Raw genomic sequence first — 18345 nt, forward strand, 5'->3', positions numbered from 1 at the left:
ACTCAGTAGCAGGGTTGTGAATGATTGTCCCTTCCATAAAAGTAAATTATTTGTGTCTTAATTAGGAAGATAAATCACTTGTCATTAAGTATTTCTTTTAAAAACCTTCCATATTAAAGAAACAAAACCTTCAATTATTATATGGGTTACTACAAAATTGTTCCACAGAGAATATACTAACACCAAAGTTACATCAGTCAACAGTTTTAAGTATGTCTTTAATCCCTTTTATTGCTTTTTACTTAACCATTACTTTCAGAGTCTTCCAGCTGAAACCCAAATGTTTTATCTCAGAATTCTTTATAGAATTTTATCTCCTTTGCAGAAAACACATTCTCCAACAAGAAATACTAACAAATCCATGGTCGAGATTTCACAACTCTTTTGTTTTTTAAAAAAGGTAAGCTCTGTGTTTTTAACTGCAGAAGAACTGCTATTATACAACAAACTTTTTATTGTTTCATTCATAAAAACAGTCCACAGCATTCATAAAACAGGGTGTTAGAAGAAATAAAAAGACCTTTCAAGTGGATTCTTTATGTTTTAAGAACAGATGAGTTGGTAGCAATTTAATACAGATGGAAACAAATACAATCCATATAAAAACAGGATTTGAAAGGAGGAGGGGAGGAGATTATACCAACCGAAGTAAATTTAGAGCTTCAGGCATGCAACTCAACATCTGAATTTTCTTCACTTAAAAACCAAACTAGGTGCTTTAATAATAGGTGTTTATAAAGAAGGCTACAAAAATATTGCAAAAATGTTAGCCTTACATATACCACCAAAAAAAAAAAAAAAAAAGAAGAAGAAGAAAGAAAGAAAAAGAAAAGGAAAGACAGAGTGGGACAAAAGAAATTAAATCCCCAGCTATACCTAGGCTAATCACAAGTTTTCCCTAACAGAGACAGACAAAGAAAAATAATTTTTACAAGCTTAGCTTTGGGTACAATACCTTAGAGCTCACTTGGGTGTTTCCTGCTCATGCTCTTTTCAGTATGAACAAACATGGTTTATGTAATGGAATACATACTTCAAGGATTCCTTAAAAAAGAATCACAAGTTTCATTTTATATATACAACAAATTTTTAATTATGTACTGAAAATAAATTACAGGAAATAACTTTAAAATGCAACAGAGGACAAAGTCACGATAAACATTCCCACTGAATTCCCTTGGGGGTGGGGGTGAGATTGCAGTGCTCAAGGAAGATAAATATCACAAATATATCAAAAACTTCAAATTGTCTATGCATTCACACACTGACATGAGCCACAAACATTCCTTCACAGGGACTGTACTTAGCCTACCACAGAACCAGATTTTGCCATAAACTACAAAACTTTTAATACAAAATCGTATTTATATATTTATAATTCATATACATGCCCTATCTGTGATTTTAGAAAATAAAAGCTACACACTGTACAGACACTCTTAACTCATAGCTGTAGGCAACATTTTTGGATGGAATTTCTCCCCCAATAAAATTAATGGCATATTTTATGTACATGAAGGCTAAACTGCATAAAGACAGTTCAGTTTCCCAGATATGCATCTCCTTTTAGGGCAGGTTTATAAATTTAAAAAGGCAAGACAAATGTACACCTCAGAATCACTTTCTTAGCTACAAGAGTTGTCATGTAATTTCTGTGAAATTTCTGATACATGCACTTATGTAATACTGGTATTGAAGGCAATAAAGCAATATATACTTTTAATGTAGTGGCTCAAGAAAGGCTTCATTGTCATTCTGATCTGATTCTTGATACAGTGATTCATAACTTCACTAAAATTAAAATTTCAATGGGATACTGGTGTTAGACTCTAAATAGATTTCTTAAAATATTTCCCTGAAATATCCTTTTACACAAGACAAATTTCACTAACATTAGATTAAAAGGAAGAAAAAAAATAAAAGAAACATGGCACAAATGTGCATGATAAACTAACGCTCCTCAGCCAATCTCCGTGTCTTAGGAGCCAAGAACAGAATGCTTAAAACCAACAAACAATTTTCACACTCTGTGGCAGCCATCTGTGAAGCCAGTTATACTAAACTACTTCTACAGTTGATTGTAAACTTTGGTTTATTTTTATTTGAGTTCTCATTGTACAGCAAGCATGAAAAAAAGGGAGAGTGGAGTCCATGAGGAGATGAACTGTCAGTCTGTCTTTAATCTGGCATGATGAGACACCTGGTCAGTCAGGCCTGCTTTGATAGAGTTTGTTACAGACTGCCTTATGTTTTCCTCCATCAAATTATCACCCAGGGGCTTCAATACCTGTGGTATGAGAAATGTGCAAAACAAATAAAAACATGAGGTAAAAAAAGAGTTACATATAAAAATAGATATAAAAATTCAATTCAAAGCAATGACGAAAATAACCAGGAATGTGGGAAATAAAAAGATGCTTCTCCCAAAAAAAGTTATGATGCTACAAATAATGCAGTTAGACATTTGATAATGCAACACAAACTACTTTCCTCCTAATCAAACCATTTACAATTCCTAGGAGACGGATGTGCAATTCCATACCCTATATGCAGCATCAAATCTGGTAAGTATACAGCATTTATGCAGACCGGCCCAGACGGTCCTGCTTATTGTCCTACATGTATAAGTGGGAACACTTCAGATAGAGAAAAAAGTTAAAAATACTGTCTAATTTTTCTTCTTGTTATTGTTGGATGACAGTCTCTGTCGCTGTGCTGATGAAAGAGCACGATGGACCATTCGACGTCTAGTAACTTCAAACAGTTTGGAAAACACCTAAAACATGGAGTGATTCGTTAGGACAATGACTGAGAGTGCCTGAAGTTAAAGAGTTTAAGACTACAAGAATCTGAGACTTTGTGGGTTTCTCACCTTCCTGGGACTCCTCTGAAGCAAAAGAAAAGAGAAATGCAAGAAAATTTAGGCAAGGTTTGTTGACACAGCACAGATCTTCTCTGACTAGTGATGAACTTACCTTAACTACACTAAAAATAATTTTACACACTTTAGATTCTTCTATTTAATTGTTTTGTAATAATGGAACCTCCAAAGTCCTAGAATCAATGTTATATAGGAGAAGGACTGGTTTTCAAAATAAGACACTGTACAATGATTAAAATTCATGCTGCAGAAAATCAGTAATGGTTAAAAATTTTAAAGTAGGTAATTTTTTTAAAAAGTGAGGTTGTTGATAGCTTTTAATCCATCTTCTAGCAGAAGGTATCAAAGGGATATGAAGAGAGAGATTTTTTGAGATAAAGGGTTAAAGTTAACAAATATCCAAACACAAGCTTCCAAATCAGATCCAAATAAATCGAGCATTTCTCTGAAGAATAAATACAAAATCCAAATTAATATAGTGGGTCACTTTATAATAATGACATTATTATAAGAAAAGTCAATACCCAATCAACCTTCCTCAAAAAATGATTTTCTTCTTCAGTCTTTAAATTTAAAGCCAAAACCAACATGAACCTGCATATCCTAGATCTTCAAATAAGCCCGATACTGCACTTGCCCAGAAATGATATCTGAAAATGCCTATTATACTGTCCATCAAAATATCTGCAGCTTTCATCCTGATCCTTGACATGATGCTCAAGTATTTCACAAAGATCATTTTAATGACATCCCTGAATGGAATTTTCTGAACACAGGCAATTCCATCATACAGTTGGCCAATATACAACATGGCTTTCCTTAGTAGATTCTTGTTAGGCCCGAATGAATTCTCGGAGTTTGAGGTAAAAGACTAGGACTGGAATTCTGGCTGAGGTAAAAGATTATGATTAAGAGAAGCTGGTTGGGTGCCTGGGCAGCTCAGTGGGTGGAAGCCTCTGCCTTTGGCTCAGGTCATGATCTCAGGGCCCTGGGATCAAGTCGCACATCGGGTTCTGTGCTCAGCGGAGAGCCTGCTTCCTCCTCTCTCTCTCTCTCTCTCTCTCTCTGCCTGCCTCTCTGCCTACTTGTGATCTCTGTCAAATAAAGAAATAAAATCTTAAAAAAAGAGAGAGAGAGAAGCCGGTTCTCTTTGTGGCACTTTGCTTTTTGTTCATTAGTGTTTCCATAGTAGAGACATCAAATTCCTTTGGTAAAAGAAATCCCTATAGGATTGTTACTTGTGCATCAGTAAATCAGTATTTTCGTGGAAGGCAACAAACACCTCAATGCCATCCACTATTTTTCCTCAAGTATTAAGCATGTATTTCTTCTTGCCAGTATTACTACAAAACTTCTTTTGCTTTCCTAAAGCACTACACTTCCAAATTTCTTTTCCTTATACTGACTGTATTTTCTTTTCTCTAAGAAAATAACCCTTAGATACTCTGGCCCTGCCCATGGTCTGGCATCATCAGGCCTATGACTAAGAATCTACCCAAAGGATATTACAGATTTCAGCCAATCAAAGCACACTATAATTATGACTTGAAGAAAAAAATTCTCCAGTTCATACTTTATATTCAGATTATACAACCAAACAAAACAGAAAACATCCTTTTGACATTCCTCATGTAAAGGAAAAGTAGGTGTGCAAATACTGCAGGAGAAGGGTGGGAAAGTGTCACGGGATGATATTAGTCACTGAAAAACCAAAAGATAGATACCAACCTGTTCCCATAGTGTTTCAGCAATCTGATCAATCATTGTTCCAATTTCTCTGAACTCCCCAGAGTATTTTACATATGCCCAAGTACAAAGAGATGTCAGTGCTAACCCCATGATAAGGTTACACAAGACGGCTATAGAGTTTAGGCCAATGAAGCCAGTCAGTCCTGAGATTATATACATAGCAAACATGACTGCAAACAGTGTGGCAGGAGTACGAGCAGCATAGAAGATATTTTTGCCATCATTGTGCTTTATAAAATTTGCATAGGTTTCTTCAATTTCAGCTTCAAGCTGGTCCTGATAACGATGGCAGAATTCATCTCCACCCATTTTCTTCACTGAACGAAACTGTTTAATCGCCACTTCCTTGAGATCCAGGTGTTTTCGCTCCAGATCTGAAGGTGCAATATAAGGCTTGTCCCCACCACATACCTGTCCAGACAGGATTACAGAAGGACACATTACAGGCTAGAAATAATTCACACATGAGAGAAGCTCGCTGCTCACAGTTTTTAGTCTCAAAAGTCAAGCCACCTACATAGTTTAGTTTTAAACTTTTTCATAATACCGCACACATTTATTTCTTGTATGTTTAACTGACTCAGGCAAAATAAGCCAAGTATGACTAATACCAGTAAAGACAAAACCAATTACACTGCCATCCGGAGCTGACTTCACTTGACCCACCAACAAACCATGAGAATACAGAAAGACTGCTGGCAGAGAGCGGGTAAAAGAGAACACAGAAAAAAGGTACTTTAATTTCAAGTTAGCAAGGTTAGCACAGAAGATGCTATTGGCCTTAAACTAATATTACATGAGAAGCTACTAATAAGAGTGCTCTGAATCATGTGTCAAAACTATTTTGTACGATTTATGTAATAAATTGCCACCTGTACCCTGCACTCTAACCATGTGAATTATTTTCTTAGTTTATTTCCAGCAGAGATGATAAAAGGGGAATCAGTGAATGATGTAACGTGACAATGCATAAGGAACACAAATTAGCTCAATTATTTTAAAAGTAAAAATCCTCTATCTCAGTCTAGTGTCAAAATTAAATGTTGGTTACAAACCTGCTCCATACTTTTGCAATAGATCTCTCTTGCTCCTGCTACCGCAGCAAGATTATTAGCTTCAGCTGTTGCCTTAAAAAAAAAAAAAAAAGTGCCAATTTTATGCAAAAGATACTCAAAGGCTCTATAAATTTTGATTAACACAATAAATTATATACAATGAACAAGCCTAAAAATGAACCAGAGAAAACATTATCAACTTCCAGTTTTCCTTTCCAATGGAAGGGAACACAAGTATAAAAGATAAACCAATTGCTCCTAACAGGACTTCAAATAGGTCTATTTGTTTCACTTAGGTTTATTAAAATGGGTATGCAGGGGCGTCTGGGTGGCTCAGCTGGTTAGGTGTCTGACTCTTGGTTTCAGCTCAGATTACGATCTCAGTGAGGGTCATGAGATGGAGGCCCACACTGGGCTCTGGCTCTGCGCAGAGTCTGGGATTCTCTCTCCCTCTCCCTGCCCCTCTCACTTGTGCTCTCTCTAGAAAAAATGAATCTTTAAAGAAAAAAAAAAAAGAAGAGTTTGTAACAAACAACACACATGCTCAGTAAGTAATAGAGAAATAGACACAACCTTAAATTTGTCAAGCCTCCAGATGTATAAAACCAAGAATTACTGATAAGCTTGACCTCTCATATCAGTATTACACAAGGACTTTTTAAATCCACAAAACTGCTTACTGCAGGACCTTTAGAAGAAAATACTGTTTAATCTACTATAAAAATGAGAAATTACCCAAAATGGCCAATCTTTAAAAATAGGAACTAAATATATATCTGAAAAAAATTAAACATAAATTTGGGTGAAACGTTAACAGTATGAACACACTGGTATAAAATTTACTAAGAACAGATCGACATGAATATAACACTAATTATTCTTGATTTCTTAAATTAAGCTGTTTTATCTTTTTTCAAAAAATGAACTAGGTTGGGGTGCCTGGGTGGCTTAGTCAGTTAAGCATCTGCCTTCAGCTCAGGTCATGATCCCAGGGTCTAGGATCAAGTCTCACATCTGCCTCCCTGCTCAGCGAGGAGCCTGCTTCTCCCTCTCCCTCTGCCACTCCCCTTGCTTGTGCTCTCTTGTTCTCTCTGTCAAGTAAATAAATAAATTCTTTAAAAATAAATAAATAAATTTAACTAGGTTAAAATAACACTGTCCCAAAAGAACACCTTTAAAAAAAAAAGATTTACTTACTTATTTGACACAGAGAGAGAAAGAGAGAGAGAGCGCACACATGTGCACACAAGCAGGGGGAGCAGTAGGGAGAGTGGGAAAGGCAGGCTCCTCACTAAGCAGGGAGCCCATGTGAGGCTGGAGCCCATATGGGGCTCAATCCCAGCACCCCAGGATCACAACATGAGCTGAAGGCAGATGCTTAACCAACTGAGTCACCCAGGAGCCTCCAAAAGACACCTTTTAAAAAGGAGGGAGGAAAAAAACCTATATGCACTAGAAGCAGCTCTAAATCATTAATATCAAGAAGAAAAATAAGCCTTATTTCAAACATTCATTGTCAAAGACTCCAAAAACAGAATAAATTTGGTTTAGACAGGCCCATTTTTAGCCATCTCCTGCAAAAGAAATTTTTCTACATTCTTCCAGCAACTGAGAAGATACTGAAAACTCTTATTTCTGATGGCCTGTGTGTGTGCAAGGTCTGCAATCATATAAAAACTTCAGGACCCAAGACGTGTATTGCCTTAAATATTTGAAATTTATCTGCATGCAAAGAAGCATGATGCCATTTCCAGCATTTATTTCTAAACCAAAGACTTTTCTCCTTCATTAATAAATTTATGTACAACACACACACTACCTGAAGCATGGACTTTGGATGTGGAAGTTCCTCTCCTTGATAAATTTTAATGTAAGCCTAAAATACAAAAGACATTATGTTGGCAGGGTAAACAAACTGGCTCTACAGAAGGAAAACCATTAAATATAAAAATAATTCATACTTTGAAAAGTCAAGGGAAAAGATCCTAAATACAAAAATAAATTGAAAAATATAAATAAAAGGAAAATGAAGACTTAAAAATCATATACTCTCATTTCCACAGTTAACCCTATTCTCAACATTATAAAAAACACATGTTGCAGCACCCTAAAATAATACATTTTATGTTAATAAAAAAATGTTGCAAAAAAATTGCTAAATTATATCCTATGTTTCTAAATGTAATTTTAACATTCAAGTTGTCTCATAGTTAGAAGTTATATATACAATGCCATCTACCTTATGAAAAGAAATCCGTAATTCTCCTCTCCTGCATTGTTTTAATTATTAGAAAACATTTTTACTCAGTGTTTCACTTTGACCAAGTTATTCAGTTCAAGAAGAAAAATTACCCAATTAATGCTTTAAAAGTAAGATGATGAAGTTTTTGAATAGTTCATAATAGGAATTGTTCATCTCAACTTTTTACTGCCTCTAAATTAATTCATAACTTAAGAAAACCAGTATGAAAGTTACCATCAACTGTCCAATAAATTAACAAAAACACACTCTCATGTCAATAGTTCCCTTCCACCTCTCTGTAACTACTATGAATAAGAACGCTGACAATGGTCTTGCTCTGGTAAGCAAGCAATGATGACCAGAGAAGAGCATAGAGAAAGAAAAAAAAAAATCTATGTATAACTTACTTGAACTCAAAAACCAGTTTTGTACTTTCAACTGCTCTTATCAAATCCTCAAGAACTCAAGAGAGAAGGCTTTTATGAGAACTCAAGATACAGAATTGTACTCCCAATATCTATCATCATTCACAAATGATAAAGGGATATTACAATTTTATGGTGAATGATCTTCTTCTCTCTGTATCAGAGCTGGAGAAAAAGTAGGATAATTCCACAAACAAAATCGCTAGGAGATACAAGTTGCCTGCTGTAATTTTAAATATCCTTAAAACGTGATACAGCCAATTCAAAGCAGAAAAACAAACTATAAATTTCCCTTTTTTGCTTTATAAAGATAAATACATATATGAACATACATATGAGTTTTAAGTCAGCTGTATTTCTAAATGAGACAAAGTCATTTAGTGGGAGTTTTCCTACCTTAAAGTATTCTACAAGATCTCTACAAGTGACTTTAGATCCACTTATCTCTTTTTCTACCAAATTCTCAGGGGCAAGCAGCAATGGAACCAGATTTCGAAGCTCTCGTTTAAAGTCTTCATCAATATCTAGCAGACATGAGATAAAAGTCAACATGTTAGTCAAAAAAAGAAGGATTAAAGGAGTCCCTATCGGTACGAGTTTACATAAAATTCTGTTTCATGAAATGAAAATATACAGTATCTATTACTTAAGTAGATTCATTTAGAAAATCTCATCCAAAGACATCATATCTCATAGGAAAAAAATACATTCTGCTACTCCATTTTCCTCACACCCCAATAATTCTTTAATCTCAAATAAGAAATAGTGGACTACCAAAATAAATTCCATCTCCTTTTCAAAAGGCAAACAATTCATGAAATTGTACTAAATTTTAATACTAGAGTTTGTTTTTCCAGCTATCCTGTAAAACTTTCATTATTCCTCCAGCCTTTTGCCATCACGCTCCAATCCTAAAACATACTCAAAAAACTATCATCCCTAAAACAGAAATTTAAATCTGATTACATGAATATGATATACTGGTAAACATTTTACAGACTGCAAACAGATGAAATACTGAAATGCTCTCAGTCTTTGCAATTTTTAGAACAACAGTGCTGAGCAATAAACCACATAATAATAAAATATGCTAATCCATACACTAGATGTCTGGGACAAATCAATGGAAAGCTAGACAGACCACGCAGAGCATTAAAATCACCTCCTTAACAATACATCAAAATGTTTTCCAGTAAAAAAACGGAAAATTTAAGGAACCATGTACTTTTTTTTTTTTTTTAAATTCTCAGCCTCTAAAATTTAAGTTTTGATTTTAGCAAGAATGGGAATTCCCACCTTTCAATCTCCCATCAAAACTAGGATTAGTTGCAACTTTAAGACCAGGATGTGGCAAAAGGAAGCAACCAAGATTTGAGAAACAATTGTGAATGTGCTTCCTTACATTCTGTAGCTCTTCATGTTGATTTTGCTTTACCTGAGGGTAGAAAGAAGCAAGGTGAAGGTGCAAACAGGAAAAAGAAGTTTTAAAGAAAATATACACACACTCACAAGTGTGCACACTTACCTCAGATGCTACTCCAGATCAGAGTTTTTTGACAACAAAAAATTTTACTTAAGACCTATTTCTGACCACTTAGGTAAGACTCCATTTTGTCTTAAAACTAGAAAAGATGTTTTCCCCAGGTAAGCTCCCAACGAGTGAAATGAAAAAATACAAATAATAATTAATCGTAATATCCAACACCAGACTAACAAGTAGTGGTTGTGGTTTACAAACCATAAATAAATTAAGAATTTGCCTTTCAAGTACTTATAATGGCAAAAAGAAAAACAAAGTACTAATTTGCCTACACATAAAAAGGTCAGCCCCTGAGCAAAGTAACAGTCAAAATGAAAAAGCTCCAGTGCAGTCCAAAGGACTTTGAAACTTGTTGGGATTTCAGTACTTACCCCAAATAATTATTTTTGATTTACGCTAGTTATCAGTGTTTGGGGAAGAGAGACTGCTACGTATTTTCTGGAAGAAAATCTTTATTAAATTTTTTTTAATAACTACTTATCCTAGTGTAACTCACATACCTTCTCAAAGACTCTTCTCAAACACCATTTTAAAAAAGCATGCACCATTTATAATCAACAAAACCTGGAAACTACCTAAATCTCCATCAAGAACAGAATGAAGAAACTGTTGTCTATTCATACAGTAGAATACGGCATAGCAATGAGAATGAATTAAACTACATGCAACAGTATCTCAGACACATAATATTGAGCAAGAAGCTAGACACAAGAGTGTCTACATGGTGTATGTGATTCCTTTCATAAAAAGTATACACGAAGCCTGTTAGCTATCAGGAGAGAATTGAAGGGTTTAGGAGCAAGTGGATGAAGGTAGGGTACTTCTGGGTGCTATTACATGGCTTTGTTCATTTGCATAAATTCATCAAGCTGCACACTTATGACTTGAGCACTTTGCTGTATCACTTACGATAAAATCTTATCTTTGAAGTATATAATTCTGAGTATGCCTGATATGCTGTTTGTTCATTTCTGCTGAACAAACCAGAGGAAACTGATGACTGAAATTATCTCTGACAATAGAGTCCGGAAATGCCTTTCAAATATCCAAGAATGAAGAACTGGTTTTAATCTTCTTTTCATAAGAAAATTATATTATACCCTATGTTTTTGAATGTGGTTGAAAAACTACATGCATCATCCTACAGGCAAACTAAATTTTATTTACCAAAAGAGAAGACCCTACTAACTAATGAATTAAGGGATTTTCACATAACTTTGGTGTATGGGAGTAGATGGGTATAACTGACCTGCGGGCTTCTGCAAGTACTTCTATAGGAGGGTATGTTTAGGAACAAAGGGTCACGCTGGTGAGGTTATTTTCTAGGAATGCTTTAGTGTAGCATGTTGCATGGGCCAGGAGTCTGGGTATTTGGGTCCTAGTCCCAGTTACCAACAATTAGTTAAGAGATCAAAGGCGAGTCACTTTTCTAGGTTCAGTGACATTATCTATCTTAAAAAGAAAGCTGAATTAGATGATGTTTAAGATCCCTCTTCTAGCTATATATGCTGTCACTCTAGAAGACACTAGCTCTATATGCTGTCACTCTAGAAGACACTTTTATTGGAGAAAAGAACCTCACGTTGTCTGTGTTCAATGTACGCACATTACATTATCCAGTCAGTCTGTCCCATGTTCAGAAGGTCAGCTGGGCCAGAAAGAGACCCACATGCAAGCAGATCAAAAAAGTCTCCTTCAAACATTTTTCCTTTGAATATTGATTTATAGTTGGTTCTAAGGAGGAATACTTGTTCCTTAATTTCTATTCAAGGGCACTAGCCTCTTTGGCAGGATACCAATTTACTGCTCATCAATTCTGTATGGAGCCACCTGGGCTAACTTAGGGTATGCAATTTATGGTGGCGGCACTTAGAAACTGGAAGTGTAAGAGCAGTCCAGACAGCCCACTCCTTTATCTGGCTTGGTGCTTATGCTCTCTTCACTAGGAAATGGGGGCTTACCTGCAATCTCTTTTCAAGGAATTGTTTTCCACCTTCCAAACCATATGAATGTTCATAAGGATAACTCCAATCCCGAATTAAAAACATTAATGTCTACAGAGAGAAAAAGGTAGAAATCATTTATTACAAAGTTTGATTAAAAAAAAATCACTACTTTAACAATTTAATAATCATGCACTCCCCTAAATAATCCTTTACTGAAATTATAATGACCAAATGGTTAATGCTGCTCACAGTTCTAGCAAGGGCCTTAAGCCTGTAACACTCCCACCCCTACACCAAGCAACTGCTTCCATCTGAGAACTACATGGTATATGAAGAAAGAGTCACCACAGAAAATAATACAGCTTCTTTAAGAAATGAACAAAAGCATACAGATCATAATTTTAAGTCAAGGTTGTATAACTGAAAGACCAAATAATCTATTTCTAGACCAAATGATTCCCTTCACTAAAATTTTTACTCATATATGCTGATGTTTCTCAATCTCAGCCCTACTGATATTCTGAACCAGATAATTTTTAGATGTGCATGGCTGGATGATAAACAGCATTTCTGGCCTCTAGGCACTAATGCCAGTATCATTAACCTCCCTCCAAAACTGTGACAACCAAAATGTCTCTAGACATTGGCAAATGTCCCCTGGGTGACAAAATTAACTCAGTTCAGAAAAACTGACATAAGACAAAGAGAGTTTATTTCATCCATATATACAAATAAAGCCATAACCTGCCCAATATCTCATAAGAAGTGATCACTTAAGGGGGACAGGAGGGTAAGGTGGCTGGGTGATGGACACCGGGGAGGGTATGTGTTGTGGCGAGCACTGTAAATTGTGTAAGACTGATGAATCGCAGACCTGTACCCCTGAAACAAATAATACATTATGTTAATTTTTTTAAAAAAAGTGATCACTTGAGCCACATAAGACTGAAGCAGGATCGATATAAACCCACCAACACTAAGAATCACCAGCAATGCTGTCACACAGAAAGGACTTCACATACTGAGAAGTAAACAGGACGGAGTCATTCTCACAGACTATAACACATCTGACTAAATAGTACTAATGCCAACTTATAAATTACACTTACTTCAACAAAGAAACTATCTGAAATTAGCTTTGCTTTTTTTTTAATTTAAATCTCTGTCACAACAGGACTCCACAGAAGCAAGCAGAGCATATGCTTCTCACATAACTCCACCCAGGTTTATTTCTGACTTAGTATTCTGTACCTGGCATTTAAAAGGAATAAAAACATACAGGGATTGAGGGGGTAGAAGGAGGGGAGAGATATAATAAATTGTGAAACCTCTCTGTATGAAACCAAATAAAGAATAACGGGACTAACCTCAACTTGTAATATACCACACAGACACACACACAAAAAAACTGTAATATTTTGTGATAGTTCCCCATATAAAAAAGAAATTTGCATGACTGTCTCAAGTTTAGGAATTGAATAACATCTAATTAAGAGTAACATCAACCTCTCAATCTAAGTATTAGCAATCTAGCTATATTCATTTGTTCTATTTCCTACTGTTAACCTACTACTAGTAAGGTGGTAACGGCATTAGTTTCAACTCCACTGAATCTGTTGCTAAACAATGAGTTTGTTATAATATCCTCTTATCTTCAGACTTAAAAGATAAGGTGGCCTAGCAGCTTTTTACATATAAGTTTCTAAAAACAAGAAAATACTTATTTACCTGAAATGGTTTCTGGTAGATTTCCTCCATTGCAAGTCTGCCGTACTCTGTAAATAACTATTAAAGCAAGTTATTTAAATTAATGCCCCCAAAGAGACTGAAAGAATTGTAAAGTCATTCTATGTCAGAACAGATAGACAACAGAGCCTTTAAAATCATCTGAAAGTCAAGCATTTAATTTTCTAACAGACTGGATATACCTTAAAATTTCTTCTAGTTAAGAAGTTCTGTATCAGTTTAAAACCATATTAATATTGAATTTTCTTACACTGTAATAGGCTTCTAGATGCAAAGTCACAATTAAGTAAGAATTTTATTTTCCATTCTTTGGCACACATTCTTTGAGAAATACATACTTGCAAGTGTTGAAGATCATCTTCTTGAATGTTCTGAGACAGATTATATACCTGTTAAAACAAAACTGTGTTTTTATTCATTTTTTTAATACCCACCTGCATATAACTTTACTTGCAGAAATGAAGATTATTTTATATGTCAGCACAAATTAATCACTTAGTCATTAGCTTAACTAGTGGCACAAGAAAAAGGATTTTCTCTTTCTTCCAATGGGATAAAACATTAAGGGGAAAGCAGTGATAGTAAATTATGTAAAAACTATGAATATGTAACATTGTGGTCTAGAAAGCGGGAGACATTTTTACACTTGATCTTAGCCAAAAGGCCAAGAAGCGATAAAGCGGGAGACATTTTTAAAGTATATTATGCAGTAAGATTTTTTTTTTTCCTTCTCAAAGTTTCTTTAATGTTATGACATGACCATTTTGAGTGAAAATTGTTTCCACAATTGTTTTTCTAAGTTAACGAATGTGAGGGGCATAATTCTACAAAGATATATTCCTTTCTGGTATAATTAATTGTGTGTGTGTGTGTGTGTGTGTGTGTGTGTGTTTGGATGAATGGATGGATGGATCGACAGATATAGTTTATAGTTATTTGAGGGGTGCCGTGACTACCATCAGGTCTACATGGCTCATCTATCTTAGTACTTAAGTTGAAAATTTTAGGACAGCTGAAAAAAACAACAGTAGGTGGCACTCTTGCCCTTTCTATAGAATGTTTTAGGAGGCTTTCCAGGGCAGAGCCCAGAGCTGAAGGTCTACGTGCTGTCAAGGAAGGGAAACCAGAGCAAAGACTGAAATTGCAGAAGAGGTCCAATCCTTCCGAGTCAGGTTAAAAAGTGAAACAGGCAGCTGCAAGAGAAAAGTGGGTGTCCACAGATGTCACTTCTGCTGTGAAGTAACTTATGTTTAAGAAAACAGGGTTACTCCAAAGATAGAACAATTTGTTCTAATGGCAAGTAAGTGATAATCTAGCTGAATCACTTGGATGTCAAGAATATAAACAGCCAAAATAGGACAGCACACCTAAAATGACATAGCTGACTATTTCCAAACATCATACTTAAAAAGTAATTAATGACTGAGGTGATTATACTAGAGCTAAACTTAAAATCTGAAAGCATGACCACCTATTCTTATCCACGGGGGCCTTAGCTTTTAGAAAACAGGTCGAGATACTTTCATTTTCAGGGCCAGGTTGCAAATGGCAAAAAGAGAAGATCTGTTTATCTTAGATCATTAGTACTTAGCGCACTGCATTTTACTTAATAGATGTTCAACAATTATTTGTTGAAAGAATAAATGACAAGTGATCTATCAACCAGATAATGTATGTAAGGAAGAGAAATGTAGACTCAAAGCTGAGGGGAAAAAAAAATGAAAATAATTTTCACCTTCATTATTTATGGTTTACAAAGTATTTTCTTATCCATTACCTCATTTAGATCTTATTTCTGCCTCCACACAACCATCACATGCAAGATGGGTAAAAATCCTCATTTTACAGATTATTAAGTGGCAGAGTGGCTTTAAGTAGTTGTCCAAAACCAGGCCTCCTATACTATCATAAAGTTGAATAAATAAACAAGAGAACACCAAGGTACAAATTTCAGGACAGAGAATTCCCTCATTATAATTTAAGGCAAGCCACAGAGGCAGCTAATCTGAAACGCACAACAACTGGCTTCTGCTTGCCTCAGGAAAGCAGCTGCACCACCCTGCAAGATCAGAGGAAAATGGCAGAACAAAAGGAGAAAAGATACTGTAGGGGTCCCCAAAGCATCACTTAACTAGTAGTACCAGAGCTCCCCAACTCTATAAGAAAACAGAAGTCAAGCTGAAAAGTACTCTTTTTTTATCTCATAGTAATATCCAAAATTTGCTTTCCATTCTGACAGCTAGATACTTCAAATTGAGGAAGGAAGGAAATGGAACTTAAATAGACTGGACATATACTCCAGATATGACCAGAAAGCCATACAAAAATTCCAAGACACTGTGACAGCTTCACCTATGATCTACCATCAATAGGGAACATCATCTCAGGAGGAGCACATACTTCTATTATTCATGTATATACTTCTGGGCTCATCATCACCCGTTAGAGCTAACCATCACACTCAGTATTCTTTAGCCGGAGGAGCACCAACCACAGACAATCTCAGGAAAAAGAAAGTAAAGATACAAAATGACATGTGGTGGCTTAATTCAGTCTGTCAGCCTAAATTATACAGAGAGGAAAAGGACTAGCTTCAAAAGACTAGAACTTGATGTAATACCAAATACAATTAAAAGCACAGAGTTAAGGGAAAACAGAACAGATTTTACTAAATTAAACAGTTCCTATAAGTCCTTAGTGTATTACAGAAACAGCACATACACTTCCTAAGTTAAATATGAATTAATTCTTCCACCTCTACCACCATTAGTTCAAATAATCAAGTATTAGTTGTCATACATACCAAGTAGAAAACTACTTGAGTTTTTTTTCTTTATTGGTTTAGCCAAAACATAAAAGATATAGATATACTCTACACCTTAATATATCTGGGAACCATATGACTGAATTCAATTAAAGATAACATGCAATGTCTTTTCCTTTAAAAATAATTTTTAAAAAGCATAGGGGTGCTTGGATGGCTCAGTGGGTTAAGCCTCCAACTCTTGGCATTGGCTCGGATCATGGATTTCGGGGTTGTGAGATCGAGCCCCATGTCAGGCTCTGCACTCGGTGCAGTCTGCTTGAGATTCTGTCTCTACCTCTACCCCTACCCCCCTTTCATGCGCTCTTTCTCAAATAAATGAACAAATCTTTAAGAAGAAAAAATATATATATGGTTTATTACTTCCACACCAAAGTATGAAAGTATATTTCAAAGTATGAAATTTCATACTGTGAACCAAAAAAGCATGGAATATAAATGACCAATAAGAAATATAAATAACTCTAATTTTAATCCTTTAATCAAAAAACTTTTCTTTCAATGTGGATTTTTTTCCAAGTTCTTAAATTCTAGTTAGTTAACATATAGTGTAATACTGACTTCAAGAGCAGAAATTTAGTGATTCCTCACTTATGTGTAACAGGGAGTGCTCAACAAAACAAGTGCACTCCTTAATCTCCATCACCCATTTAGCCCATCCCCCACCCCTCCCCTCTAGCAACCCTCAGTTCTCCATAGTCTTCTACAGTTCAGTTTGCTTCCCTCTCTTCCCACCCCCCTTGACCTATGTTCATCTGTTTTGTTTTCAAAAACATTTTAAGAAAGAGCAAAGGTATTAGGATTATCTGAACTGATCATACCACAGCATTTCATGTCTCACCTGGACAGAGCTAGTCATGGTGCTCAAAGCGAACACCGTTGCACAGTCTTTGATAGTTGACTGGCTATCAAAGGCACCCTGGGTATCCATTAGCAGCACAGCCACCTAGGAATTTAAAAGTTTAAAACACTAAGTAAAATACTCACCAATAGGGACTATTAAAACCAAATTTAAAATGATAAGTGTCAAAATCAATAATTAAGAAAAGTACTCTAAGCTAAATATCTCACACATTTTGACATAATAATCCATATATGTTATGTTAAAGTTATCAGACATTAATAGTTCTGTGTTGTTTTGATCTTTAATACCATGAAAAAGCTCAAAAAAATAATATTAAAGAAAAAAACAGTAAGAAATATGAACAGTATTTTACTTTTGTTCCATTAGGTCTATCGATCACAAATACTTCATTCCAAACTTGTATGCCTGTTGTTTCTCTCTCACAACCACCTCGCCATGTAAAGCCAGTCAATGGTTCATTGTTTCCACCAATCCAACTTTGGGAATCCTGTCAAAGTCAAGCATAAATGTAAAATAAAACACAAAAAATTAAGAACTAAGGAGAAGTGTAAGAAATCACCCATTCTTTATTTTACAAATGAGGCATGTAAGTCCATCAAGATAAAATACACCATAACATTACACATGTAGTTACAAAAGCAATCACAAGTCCCATCTGAGGTGTTCTGTCCTAAAGTTGTAGTCTCCTACAAACTGAACCTTCTCAAATCTCGTATTTTTCACTCTTTACTTTTCTAGGTTAAGTGAGGTCATACCCACTTTTCCCCATTTTGAAGATTTCCTAGGTTTAAAAATCATAAAAAGTAGATACCAGCTATTGTGACATCTCCTCATACATATAAGCAAAACTAAGTTCCAGAAAGAATGGCTGTCAGAAAAGCACTGCTCTCTTAGAATAGCTTATACTAAAATGTTTTCACACTGCCTTAATTTTCTCTTTAAAATATATCAAGTTTAAAAATAACCACAACACTTGCTTGGAACCTGATTCAAACAATCCAACTGGTAGAAAGAAAAGAAAAAAAAAAGAAAAGAAAAGAAAAGAAAAGAAAAGAAAAGAAAAGAAAAGAAA

The 18345-nt window shown here is 35.3% G+C and overlaps 1 protein-coding gene across 4 annotated transcripts in view; it reads right to left on the reverse strand.

Moving 5' to 3' along the window:
- Nucleotides 1-1063: 1063 nt before the first annotated feature.
- The window catches only part of ATL2 (atlastin GTPase 2), a 61162-nt gene continuing 43880 nt past the window's right edge, over nucleotides 1064-18345 (reverse strand). For 3 of the 4 annotated variants that reach the window (XM_032881935.1, XM_032881938.1, XM_032881937.1), the window contains 12 exons: nucleotides 17626-17760; nucleotides 17250-17354; nucleotides 13923-13973; nucleotides 13567-13623; nucleotides 11854-11946; nucleotides 9649-9787; nucleotides 8749-8876; nucleotides 7505-7561; nucleotides 5686-5757; nucleotides 4610-5041; nucleotides 2873-2887; nucleotides 2170-2776 (listed from right to left, as the gene is read on the reverse strand). In XM_032881935.1, the coding sequence (XP_032737826.1) occupies nucleotides 2669-2776; nucleotides 2873-2887; nucleotides 4610-5041; nucleotides 5686-5757; nucleotides 7505-7561; nucleotides 8749-8876; nucleotides 9649-9787; nucleotides 11854-11946; nucleotides 13567-13623; nucleotides 13923-13973; nucleotides 17250-17354; nucleotides 17626-17760 (1392 nt within the window). In that variant the 3' untranslated portion in view covers nucleotides 2170-2668. Of the gene's footprint in view, nucleotides 2777-2872; nucleotides 2888-4609; nucleotides 5042-5685; nucleotides 5758-7504; nucleotides 7562-8748; nucleotides 8877-9648; nucleotides 9788-11853; nucleotides 11947-13566; nucleotides 13624-13922; nucleotides 13974-17249; nucleotides 17355-17625; nucleotides 17761-18345 lie in introns of all 4 variants that reach the window. The other variant, XM_032881936.1, reaches the window with a different exon arrangement.

This window comes from Lontra canadensis, unplaced genomic scaffold (genome assembly GCF_010015895.1).
Source record: "Lontra canadensis isolate GAN:19392208 unplaced genomic scaffold, GSC_riverotter_1.0 scaffold78, whole genome shotgun sequence".
Taxonomy (NCBI): Eukaryota; Metazoa; Chordata; class Mammalia; order Carnivora; family Mustelidae; genus Lontra; species Lontra canadensis.